Source organism: Prosopis cineraria, unplaced genomic scaffold (genome assembly GCF_029017545.1).
Source record: "Prosopis cineraria cultivar Desert tree isolate PC_DT_omini unplaced genomic scaffold, ASM2901754v1 PC4, whole genome shotgun sequence".
NCBI lineage: Eukaryota > Viridiplantae > Streptophyta > Magnoliopsida > Fabales > Fabaceae > Prosopis > Prosopis cineraria.
The window spans coordinates 9,182,826-9,195,925 of record NW_026555335.1 but is presented as its reverse complement, the minus strand read 5'-3'; the positions used below and the strand labels follow the sequence as shown (position 1 = coordinate 9,195,925).

The 13,100-nt window shown below is 32.8% G+C and overlaps 1 protein-coding gene across 3 annotated transcripts; it reads right to left on the bottom strand.

The window, feature by feature from the left end:
- Positions 1 to 4,249: 4,249 nt before the first annotated feature.
- On the bottom strand, positions 4,250 to 12,106 carry LOC129307702 (sucrose nonfermenting 4-like protein). Of its 3 annotated transcripts, none has more exons than XM_054948560.1 (14): positions 11,851 to 12,106; positions 11,364 to 11,614; positions 11,102 to 11,189; positions 10,383 to 10,562; positions 9,849 to 9,983; positions 9,676 to 9,735; positions 9,272 to 9,361; positions 8,320 to 8,454; positions 7,161 to 7,305; positions 6,916 to 7,089; positions 6,597 to 6,660; positions 6,375 to 6,444; positions 5,461 to 5,575; positions 4,250 to 4,779 (listed from the first exon to the last, which is right to left on the bottom strand). In XM_054948560.1, exons 2-14 carry the CDS (start codon positions 11,486 to 11,488, stop codon positions 4,688 to 4,690), a joined length of 1,473 nt encoding a protein of 490 aa, XP_054804535.1. In that variant the 5' UTR covers positions 11,489 to 11,614; positions 11,851 to 12,106; the 3' UTR covers positions 4,250 to 4,687. The 3 variants fall into 3 exon arrangements, with proteins under 3 accessions (XP_054804535.1, XP_054804536.1, XP_054804537.1); XM_054948561.1 differs by having other exon boundaries at positions 11,929 to 12,106; XM_054948562.1 differs by having other exon boundaries at positions 11,981 to 12,083.
- Between the last annotated feature and the right edge of the window lie 994 nt (positions 12,107 to 13,100).

Sequence of the window (13,100 nt, the reverse complement as noted above, 5' to 3'; positions counted from 1 at the left end):
GATCCTATGGTAGTTTAATGATTCCTCTCACCTGTTGCAACCTAGTACACATTGCGTTAAGTATATCCCCTTATACATGTACATGTGTGTGCATGTACCGTGTTGATTAGCGTTTTATGATTTTTGTAGTTTAAAGTGCCAAGTTATCAATGTTTATGTCGGGGTCTGTTTTCGATAAGCTGAATATCCTATATTTTCTTTCGCAAAATAGATGTTGCCATTGAAAGAGAATAATCAAATGCATTGATTTGGTATTAGTTCTATGAATTATTTATGTATTTTTCATTTGGATTGGGAATTCTTTGTATTTGATGTATGCTACATGGTAAATCTGATCATGTGTTAACAATTTGCCTCGTCCCAATCCTTGATCAATGCAGACGTTAGAGCTGCTGCTGCTGCTGCCTTGAGTGCTCAAAAGTCAATTACGAAGGTAAGAATTTTATATCAACAGCATTGTTCTTAGTTGTCTTGAGGAGATTTATTAATATTTAGTGTTGAAGATCCATACCTATATGAAACCATGGAAGAACTAAGTAATAGTTCGACTAATTCAAGAAATAGAGAGCTAGATGTATTATGCCTTATACTTCAATACTTCGCTGATAAATAGTTCTAGCTTTCGGATGAGGAAATTCCTGTGTACTTCTCTGATTTGGGTTGTTTAGGTGATTTTTGGTTCAATCGTTGCTATCTATTTTTTTTCTTGCACGCTGAATTTAATGCATCCAGAGAGATAGAAAAAGAGAGTCAGCATGGGTGAAAGGAATGAGTTCCATGCACAAGGACAATCTTGAGTCGTTCTCGTCCATTGTCTAACTGATTGACGTTAGAGAATCTAATTTGCATGTATTGGCTTGTTATAGTTGCCTTGGTTCATTTTAGTAATCATATATTCATGCGACTTGAAATTTTCTTCTAGCAGAGGAACAGAAATCAACGAAGACGTGAGAAGAAATTGAAAGCATATGACCTCTCTGCACTCTGCGAGTCCCTTCCTGAGTTGAAGGCATGGGGACAGCCAGCTCATGAGGATAACTCGAAACTAAATTGCAAATCTAGACATAAGATATTGCGAGTGCTTCTGTCATAGTTCAACATTATATGATGACCACATTTGAGTATTTGACATATGACATGTAACAATGTATCTTATTAGCTAATGTCTTTATTTATCAGAGTGAAGGAACAAGTACGGATTTTGCAAAATCTTAACGATCCTTCGTTCCAAACGGATCCCCTATCTGCCATTCATCAGCATTTGCTGAGTACTCAACCAGAGGTAGTGGAGCAACCCAAGAAAAATGTGAACAAAAATGGATCCATAAAGAGGAAAGAGAAGAAATTGAAGGCTTTTGTTAGATCACAGGATATGGAAACGTCATTTTGAACACTGTATTGTGAGGGTACCGTCGTGATTTACTTTTGTTCAGATCAGTAGTTTGAGAAACACTATTTTTGGCCAAAAGAAAAGCGTTATGAAGTTTTGAATGAAAACAAAATTACTCAATCTCAGTTTCAGTTTTATTATCCTCACGTTTATGCAACTAACCCATGGTAATAACCTGTTTGTTGGATGCGACTAATGCATGGCTTTACTAACAATAGATGGTAATATCTTGTTTACTAACATTATCTGAAAGTAATGCACGGAATAATTTTAATGAAGCTATAGTCAGTGGCTTTTGACAGCATCGTTCAATTTTAGTTGGATTAGGGGTAAAAAAATTTATTCCATCTTAGTCATTGTTCCTGGATTATTCATTGTAATAATAAATGGTTCATCATTATGCAAGTGATTGGTAAGGATTACGTTTTTAAGTTTCTACATATATGGGTAGAAGGAAACAGCAAACAGCTCTCCCTAGTCCTTGTTACGAGGCATCTTCTCAAAAAAATTAAATTGATAGTCCTTAATGTAAGCAACTCGGTGGGATATTAACAATGCTTTTTCAATATTACTTACATTCAAATTCATTAATTATAAGAGAGAATGTAATGTAAATTTAATTTTTTTATTTTAATATGGATAAAATTGAAAGTTTACTATTCCTCTGGTTCTATTTATAAGGAAGAGAGGAGAAAAAAATTTAATCTTATTTATAGGGCACTTATCAATTTTCAATACTCCGCTTTATATTTTTGCCCTTATGAAATGTTTTAAATAAAAATATCAGTAATGATATTTAAAAACATTTATTAGGGGTAAGAATAAAAATTTGTTAAATTTTAAGATAAAGTTAATGATATTTAAGGTTTTTGTTGGTTTTAGTGAAACATATTGTAAGTGACTTAGAAATAAGGCTAAAGGGAGTATATTTTTAAACAATTAATGACTTAACCATCTCTTATTGGTTTTAATTAGTAAGGTACTTAGAAATGTTTTACAAGATGAATTAGAGCTGTATTTAGGATTTGAAATATGCTTCAATGAATTGGGCTTAGAGATGATAAGCCTTTGTTTAAAGCATGATCATTAATAAAAAATTTGGTTCAATTGGTAAAGAGTTGACTCATAATTTACAAAGTTGTAGGGTCAAATTCTATTCACGATATAAAAACTTTATTGGTGGGCAATCTTTTGTAAATACACTTTGAATATGAAAACATGTTTTGACCTAATGAGCTTCGAAACCTAATTCACCTAATTTTTTTTTTAAAAAAAAAGAACCACAAGGAGACTATATTGAAGGTTTATTTTTGTAGAATCGTCTGAGTAGTTGGTTATGGTTACACAAATTAATAAGTATTTTTAAAAAAGGTAACCAAATAATTGCAATACAACTGTTGACAAAAATATACTTGCATTTTGATTTAGTGGAATTCAATCCCTGTAATTTTAACTATTTAAAATATTGGTCCCTATATTTTAGAAAATAAAATCATGAAGATTAAAATTATTTTAAAATTTATGGACTGATATTTTAAATTACTAAAAATTTAAATCTTTACAAAGATTATAAATTTTAAAATTAATTTTTTATAATTATATTTTCTAAAATATAAAGACCAGTATTTAAAATTATTAAAATTATAAGGATTGAGTTGCATCAACTACCAAGTCAAAGTTTAGAAACTAAATTATAATAGGGTTAAAACAATAAGATTGAATTGTAATTAAGTTAAAACTATAGAGATCAAATGATTTTTTTTTTTAAAAAAAGAAGACTCCCAAATATGGGAGAATGACAGATAGGTCTTAAAAAGATTAATTAATTTAAATTAAGTCCTAAAATGTCAAACTTTAAGAATTTGCAAGTTTGGCTCTCAATTTTATAATTTCATTATAATGAATTTATAACTTATTTTTTAAATTCTAACATGATTAAAAAATAAATAAATTTATTTTTCCTCTTAAATGAACACAAGTTACAAATTTATTACAACAAAATTATAAAATAAAAGTCAATCTTACAAATTCTTAAAGTTTCACGCTTCAAGATTTAATTTAAATTAATTAATTCCCTTAAGATTTATCTACCATTCTCCCTACCAAATATGCACCATATTAAGTGTCAGTTAGGTTCCGACCCAAAAAACCCACAACAGTGTCGGTTAGGTGATTAAGGATTTTAACTGTTACTTCTTTCTCTCACACAGGGACCCAATTCCTTGTTACACTTGTATCTTGGAAGGAAAACCAAGTAGCTGACCTGTAGAACAAAAAAAAAAAAAACACGGGGCAATTTCTTATCCCTTTTATTCGAGATTGCTCCTGCATTTTTAAACAGTTTAGTTTCCTTTGGAAGCCTGGATCTCAATGTCCTGTGTATATTTTGGTCTTAGCCCTCTCTTGTATAAAAAAATTCCTTGTCATTTTCAAGTTCCTACAAAGTATTCTAATGGCAATACAATCATGAATCATCCCTCGAACAATGTTTCTGGTAAAACAAAATGCCTTGGTCATTTAATTATTTTTATATACAATATGTCAATTATTCAATGCTTATTACCAGTTTATTTATATACCCTTGCTTTTCGTGACCCAAGTATTTTTAACTCTCGCAAACACTCTAGACAATGATTCCCAACTTGCTTTTGGTGTATACCTTGTACAATATTCCAAGTTCTGTTACTTCAAGATAATGAAAATAAAAGTAATTAATTATTAGAGAACTTGCAACTATAAATGTGTCGCATATGTAAAGAGGGGGTAAAAAAACCCACTACTACAAGATGCATTGATTCTCCTTCTACAACTTAAATTTGCATGGAATATTTTTCTGTCAACAAGAGGATTGAGACAAAATTGAGGAACAAAAGCTGACAAGACAATATTTTGACACAACATTAGTTCAATATTTGTCCTCCCATCAATTTTTTTTTTCTTTTGCGAGACTTAGTATCTTCACAGCACAGAGATTACAGATATTAGTGCTCCCTACTACTTCTGCACATATCTATATCAGATGGCATAACATATTTGAAGATAATATGAATGGAGGGAGATGAATAAATTTAGGACAATCAAATACTCTCAATTTACAGGCCTCTCTCTCTAGCCTAAAATCTTAAAAGGAGGCAATGAAGCAAGAGGCCAATCAAATTGTATTTTCAATGAAATGAGATCAAATCACCGTGTAAAAAGCATTGCAATGGCTGGGCAGGTGATGCTGCCTAACAAATATATGCAGACACGTCACAACCACCAAGCAAGCTATTGTGATTCTTCAAACTCTGACCCAAGCTAACCAAGCAAGAATTTGAATATGTCAGTCAGTGAAACAATGCCTTCTACACGCTTGCTGCCAGCTTCCACGATGACTAGCCGCCTAACACCTATAATCCGCAAGTGAACAGCAAAAGATTTACAGGACAGCCATAATCAAAATAAAACCTATTTCTTGGCAAATTTGGCAAAAAGCATTCCAATAGCTAAACATTGCTATTGTAACCTCTAATGTCACAACTTGGAGTTGGCCACAGGCAAAATGTTGGAACAAAAAATGAAAACCTTCCAGAATAATGGCCAAATTGGTGGGCAAAGCTTCTGAGCTTAGCAGCACCCATCTTAGGGGCTTGGACAAAGTTGAAGGTAAGAATTGATGGGCACTCAAGTGGGTCACAAAACCTACCCAAATGAGTGCCTATCAAGAGGTATCAAAGCTGGTAGCCGGTGGTTCTAGAAAGAATTTTACATAAAGGATTCTAGCAGGCAAAGAAATCAAGCAAAATGTCTAGTAGTGAAGCCAATGGGTACATAAGCTTCCCAAGGACTGCTAAAAGATAAAGACCAATGTTAGGATGCCTGGTTTCACATTGAATATTGTAGATTATTCAATAGAATACTCAAATGTTACAACTATGGGAGATCATAGTGATCAAGACATTTGAAGGCTACAACACAGACAACATTAAAAAAAAATAGAACCCTCAAATGAATAGCCTATTACATCATTAATACAGACCAAAAATAATAATAAAGCCATATTTCATTAAAAATCACAAATAAAAATATACCTGGATTGGCCAGCCGTTCCATCACTTTATGCAAAGAATCAGATCGCAAGCACATCTGACATCTTTGACTTCTTAGTTCATAAGGCTGATATGAATCCTGACCCAATTGCAACGCCTAGATTATGAAGCATAAGAAAAAGTCAGAACTCAAGAATACAATCAAGATTATATGTTTTAATATTACACTTAATTTTTGATAGACTTGTAAATCATAATTTATAAAAACACTTTACAACAAATGACAAATCACAAATCCTGATCTTGGGGCATTAAAATTGCAATTTTCAAAAACAAAAATGAAGAGAAAAATAACTCTGAAATCCTTCACCAGCAACCTAAAAAAGGGGCTGCAGTATGTCACTGGTGTTCTAGACATAATGCATAAAAACAAAAACCAAGAATCAAGGTTCTCATCCATAAAATAAGGCAACTGTCATAATTCCTCCAAATAAAGATCTTTGTAATCATTATTGTTAATAACAAGTCATTGCAATAATTGTAGGATTTCCCTGTGAGTACTATATAAGGCCAAGAAGAGCTAGGATCCCTTGAATTAATTAAAAAAAAAACACACACACACACACACGACTTGGTAAAGAAATTTTGAATTCTCAAATGCCCAAAAGGGACTTGCAAAGGTGCCGGAAAAATTACGCTGCTTTTACTGAAGTTCATAATATGAATTCATGACTTGACTTCAAAGTTGGCACTGGCTTCAGCCCCCAGGCTCAACAAAACAACTACCTTGCCAAACTGATAAGGAAAAAGACATAGGTATTCATTCCATAACCAAATTTGTAAGAACTTAGTTTTTAAAAGAAAACAAACATAACTTGCCTGATGAACAGTCAGATATTCATGCCATAACCAAATTTGTGAGAACTTGCTTTTTAAAAGAAACAAACGTAACTTGCCTGCTGAACAGTCATTTCATCAAGATTAATGTGCGTATAAGCTCTGTCCTTTGCTAAAGCTGTTATATCACTATCAAGAAAGGATAAGAGAAAAGGTGAGAAAAATGACAAGCCACTGTAAAGAATGAACAGCTAAAACAATTCAAGCTTGAACGCTAGATTATTAATTCCAGCATCTCAAAATATGGATGAAGTATAATAATGATTTTGAACACAACTAACCTCCGGCAATACATATCCAATAATGAGTCATTATCATCAACTATTGGTATTGAACTTACTTGGGCTGCAAAAGCAGAGAACAAGATTAAACACAAGAACGGCCAGGTCAATTTTTAAATAAACCACACAATGGAATCACCCTTGCTTCCTTTTAGCTGAAACATTCACCCTTTCTATTTGATGTCACCCTTCTCAATGTGGACGAAGGGAAACCTACTGCTAGCCCAGCATACCAGATAAATATTAAGATACCAGTCAATTTGTTGTTATCTGTTGCTTTTTGATACAAGATTTTCAAGGTCAAGGCGGGAAATAGCACCTTGGACTAACAAATTTAGGGCTGAAGCAAGAGAAGCGCTTGGTCTCAACATTGCCAAGGGCTGCCGATTTGAATCCCCAATTTTTGGCACCCAAGTGCCCACTGGAATTGCACAAATGGGTAGTTGTAGAATAGGCAATGTATTAGTACAATGCCTAAAATACCTGCAAATGCCTGAAAAATCAACTTGGTGAGAATCAAGGATGCCAATGAACAGCATAAATAATGCTATTTTAAATACTCACATTTAAGTATTCCAGAAAGTGAAGCAAGATGTAATAACTGTGGAAATGATCCATCCTCAGAAGATGAATGGATAATAGGAACAGTCGAAACTCCATTTTGCAGGATCTTCAAGGAAATATCCTTTAAATTATCATAGGGCCCAGACTGCAAGATAACCATAACATCACTGACAATTACTTCTGTTTTTTTTTTTTTGAGGGGTGCTGAACTGGCAACAGTCGTTCATTACATAAAACAAGCATTCTCCTGAATACTAGGACACATTCAGATAGAAAAATTTTAATTAAGGGATTCATAGAGTCAAGTATCATAAATAACCCAAGGAGCAGCTTTATACATCCTTACATTGAAAAAAAATGACTAAGTACGAAAGATGATGTGAAAGAGAGCATTTACCACAGTCAAATTACTCCAATATTTATTGTGAGATTGAGATTAAATCTGTAAAACTCAGACTTGTAATTAAGTTACAGCTCATTAATTAGCAATATTCCAAGACCAAGGAACAAGATCCACTTCCTTAGCTTTATGGGAAAGACATCTTTTAGTTTGGAACACACCTGAATTCCCATGATCACTTGATATGCAAACTGAATTTAATTTAAATAGTATTTTTTTCTCCCTGTTTGCTGAGGTTGACATGATAGAAATGTAAAAAAAATAATTATGAACTTGTATACATCATTTGAAGATTCACAGTTCAAAGACACACATCACAACTTCTAAGTTATAATTTTATTCCTGAAAAAGAGTATGTTAAGTTAGACTTCAACTATAAATCAAAACTGCTTTGTATAAATCATGTGTTCCTATCAACTGAGTGATTGATTCGTAATCAAAGCAAGTCCTTAACAAGAACCTTTTCCACTCTTCTTAATCTCTTGATAAACACACAAGGCAAAACCTATCTTCTGCACACAGTTTAGGTCATGACTGTTGCTACATATTATATCTGGTTCAGACACATCAAGCTAACATTACCCAAGCATTCCCAAAACTACAATTAACTGATGCTGCCCATTCATCAGAACAAAAAAGATACCATCAAATCTCGTAGCATCTCTACATTTTAATAACTACACTTTGAACCCAAAAACTGCAAGTGGTTAAATTTGTGAGCATTGTCACAAATGAAGAGCTAGCACATAATTTGCTTACACTAACAAAACGTCTTGAAAATGCTGTTCCTGGTCCATTGTTTTGTCTACTAAGATATGATTTTCCTTCTTTCCAAGCAGATATGGTATGTGTTTCAAGCTCCTCTTCTGTCAGATTAGACCCATGATTTCCAAGCTGATGATGAAAGAATAGCATGTTTTAATAGGCATAACAGATAAAGCAAAGCACAAGCGTGCATGCAATTTCCAAAATTCATGCTAAATAAACTTTAGCACCAGCCTTGTAACATTTAGACAATAGAATAATTACTGGCAGTGCACAAAGAAGCCATAACTAGAAGTTTCATTGATTCTCTTCTCTGCATGAACGCTTCAAACAGTCAACATCATTCTCATTCTTCTTAAGAAACACAAAGAATTACACTGTCAATGATCTCATACTATCCCCAAGCGTGTTTCTTTTCCTTAAACAGATTTAACCTTTCCTTCAGAATCATAGGCATAAGGACAAAACAGCATGAGTTAATAACACATTCACGAGCATCTGAGAGGTTAGAAAAAGTAAACACACACAAGGGAGAAAGTTTATACTCATTAAAAGAACACTATCAAGCTATGTGACTAATACCATGTCCTTGTTTTCTCCAGCCTCTAGTATATCATCAAGTGTCAAAAACATTTTCATAAGAATAAATGAGATGCACTAAAAGAAAAAGAGATCAGGAAAAAAGAAATGTTTTACAGTAGAAATCAAAATGAAGGAATTGGAAATAATCTTACTTTAGTATTCTATGGTGTCTAGTATGAAAAGCTAGCAGAAAAAATTTATGATTTAGTTTGTCCAAGGCTGGATATCAGTATATCCTTAGACAAAACATATTATATGCCCTTCCTTTCTTATCATGCGCTGTAACATGCATGCATCATGTGTACGCAGTACCTTAACCTTTCAAAATCAATAAAACTATTCAATGAAGCAAACAAATGCATACCTCTCTCAAAATTAAAATAAAATCCATAGCACTGAGAACACCAACAAACTGCCCTCTGCTGAAGTCCCAAAGAGGTGCCATAGGGATTCCCTATAAATAACCCAATTTAGAAATGATGCTTGAAAGCTTCTAATCAGCTCTATATAAACACATGGAAGACTACAACTGAGATTGGTAATCACAAGGCGATAAAGCAAAAGATTTAACAATTGTCCAGGGAAAGGCTTAGAAACAATTGCTTGAATTAAAAAAGTAAATAAAAATAGCATATGAACCCTTTCTCACCTATTATTAAACTACATGCAAGCAAAGTGAAGAGGCAATGGCCAAACATGTTCTACCAAATCCAAAATATCCAGAATGCCCTAAAAGCATATGTCAGTCTATGAAAAAAGAAAGAATACCTGCTCATGCAAAATATGAAACGCTTGTTTCACTGGCAGATCAACGTCCAAAGCAATAACCTATGCCAGGTGTCTCTGAGTCAGCAATGACATTATGCAATTTGTGCTTGGAAAGTTTGACTAGAGAAAAATGTAAAAACCAAAATAAATGGATAAAGGTTAGACATCCAAACCTTGCCTGACTCAGGAAGTAATTCATAAGCTGTGTGCATGGTCAAGAAATCAGTAATACGCTGATGGGATATCTGGACATCGGTATCAGATATTCTCGGCACTACTTCTGTCAATGTACCATCTGTCAAGCGGACCTGCATCATAAGTCAGCAACAGATTCTGCTTATAAAATGAGTGATGAATAAGGTAAAAATAAACAAGAATTCAGGCATGAGGAGAAAACAGACCCTTAGAATGCAACATAACTGATATGAACCAAAGCATATTGTATGTGAAAAGGTTAAGAGAAATATGCCAGTCCATGAAGAATAAATGCTTAAATCTTATTCCAAATGAGACTTATCATACCCAAATTGATCAGAACTACTAGCTTCATAGGCATTGTTGACAATATGTGTATAAGAATGAGTTATACAAATATCCAACCAAATCAAAGTGTAAGCATTTTTTTTCTTTATAAATCAAGTCAAAATTATGATACAGCCAAAAGTCGGAATACAAGAAGCAGCTGCAACAGTATGGCAAATTCTTACCACACGCCGGAAAGCTTCATTATCCACATCCATGTTTGATCCTGAAGTTAGGTCTGGTGCTATGATAGGTATATAATTAGGTTCAGTAGCCAACAAGACAGTGTTAACAATCCCATATTCTCCAGGTACGTGAGGTTGGTGCTCATCATGTCGCCATTCTCCATCAACAAAAAACTTGTACTGCAATAAAGTAATTTTTAAGTAATCAACCACAATGAATCAAGGCTCATTTCTCTCAAATTGACATATTTCCAATCCATTGGTGCATATGCATATCAGATACTAGCAACGTCAAACATAATAGCAAATTTCTGCACAACCAACAATAATGAAAATCTACCATTTAAAAAAAAAATGAAAAGGCCATAACATGACTTATCTTGTACTCTAACCTCAGTAGAAAAAAACCTCAATCGTCCATCAATCATTAAATCCCCATTAACTATGGCTCAAAATGTTTTTACATGGCTTGGCTGCCAATGAAACTTATGAAGCCCTACTTATCAGACCACAGATACCTAAATATGAACATGAAAGTTAAACGGAATCCTATTCTTTGACTAGAACATAATAATTAATTATGTTAAAATTAACAATACGCCATCCCAGAAAAAAGTTTCCCCACCTTCGTAGCGACCACAAAATCACCTGACTTGCTCAACAAGATACATGAGGAAAATAAAGCGTTTTAACTCCAGTACTGTCAAGCATAAACTAACCTGATGGTAACCAGGGGTCAAGCTATAAATAACTTGAAATACAGTTGGGCAACCCTCAACGGGCGACATTGGTAGAAGCTCAGACCACCTTTGGAACAAAAATTTAAAGAAAATAAAAGGCATGCGCGAAATAGCATAAATCCAATAAAAATCAATAATCAATAAACTAGATTAAATAAACCCCGGCATTTCTCCAAGAAAATAGAGAGGGGGCAGGAAAAAATATAACAATAAATTTATATGGAATTAATCATAGACACACCGTGAAAAAGAACCACTGAGATACACACTTCTTCCCCCATATGGCCACACAAACCGCATCGGGATTAGCACCGTGCCTGCAACACCTCCCGTCTCCCTCGTAGAATCCATGCTTGGACTAAACATTCAACCTTAAGTTAGACTGTCACCGTGAGAATATCCTCCAAGCACTCCTTCATTGCCGAATGAACATGCCAGCTTTTTCAATTTGCATGTAATAAACTCTCGCAAATGCCGCAACAATTGAATGCACTATAAAGTCAAAAATTATCACAAATCAAAAAGAAACTAACATGAAAATACCAAATTTTGATGCTTTATTCTCAAAAACTCAAAACAGACAGTGCCTTTGCCCACTATAAGGGAATCAAAAGAACATGTCCACCGGGTAACAAAATAACAGTACCAATTCACATACAACCAACCCATTTGACTTGCAGAAACAAACCCTAACCCTAAAATCGAGAAATAAAAAAAAAAAAACGAACCAAATCAACCCCAAACAAGTGCGAGTTTGAAAATATCCTCCGAAAGATTGACAGACTCTTGAGGGGGAAAATCCAAACCCTATTGAGAATCAGCGGAGACAAGTTGAAAAAATCGAGACACGAATCCAACCCTAAAATGGCGAAACCTTGACGAAGATGCTGAAAATTTTATCCCTTGTGGAAAAAAAAAAGAGAGAGAGAGAGGAAATAAAATAGAACAGAATTGGGTCGATGAAGCAGCTCTGATAAATTATCAGAGTGATATTTGCTTATGAAAAAGAAAATAGATGTTACTATGTTAGCAAAAAAAAAGGAAAATAATAAATGAAATGGCAATAATAAATTAATACTAAAGCGACGGTGTCTCGAACTGTAGAAAACATCCCCGCGAAGCCCACGTGCGATTATAGACCATTTTCTTCCTCTCTGTTTTTTATAATCTATAAACTATTTTCTTCTTGTCGGTATTGGTAATTGTAATATACAAAAAAGTGAGAGAAAATTAAAAAAAATATATATGAGACTTATCATATATTTTTCCTCTAAAATTTTTTAAAAAAATGAAGAATTTTTAGAAAGAAAATTTGATTGAGAGAACGACGGTTAATTATCTGACAAATTTTTATATAAAATAAATTATAAATATCAATTTAAATAATTATAAATAAAAATTTATATTACAATTTAAAATTTACATTTAATATTTAAATATTTATCTGTAATTGAAACTACGGGATGAGTAATAATTTAATTTGATATTTTAACTTATTTTTTAAAATAATTTGTTGGGCAATTAATTAATATTAATTCACTATTTTAAAATTTAACTATCATTCTTTTAACTTTAGTTTTAATTTACCCTGGTCTCCACCTTTTGCTAATTCCAAATGTTAATTTTAATTTTAATGTAATTAGATATTAGTTTTAAATTTTCAGATTAATTTTTTCTTCAGTGACTTAACCATATATTTAATAATTTAAGAAATAAAATTTAAAATTGGATAAAATATTTTTTTCTAATATTGAACAAAATAATTTGTGATTATATTTTTGTTCAATTAGCAATATGTAATATAAATTATATGTCAAAATATTAATTTATTATATATAAATATATTTTTTCAACAAATAATAAAGTTATTATTATTCATATGAAATTAGAAAAAAAATTTCCTCCCTATTTTTCCTTGCTTAACCAAATACAAAAAGAGAAAAATCATGTATCTTCACATTTCTCTTGTCCTCATTTT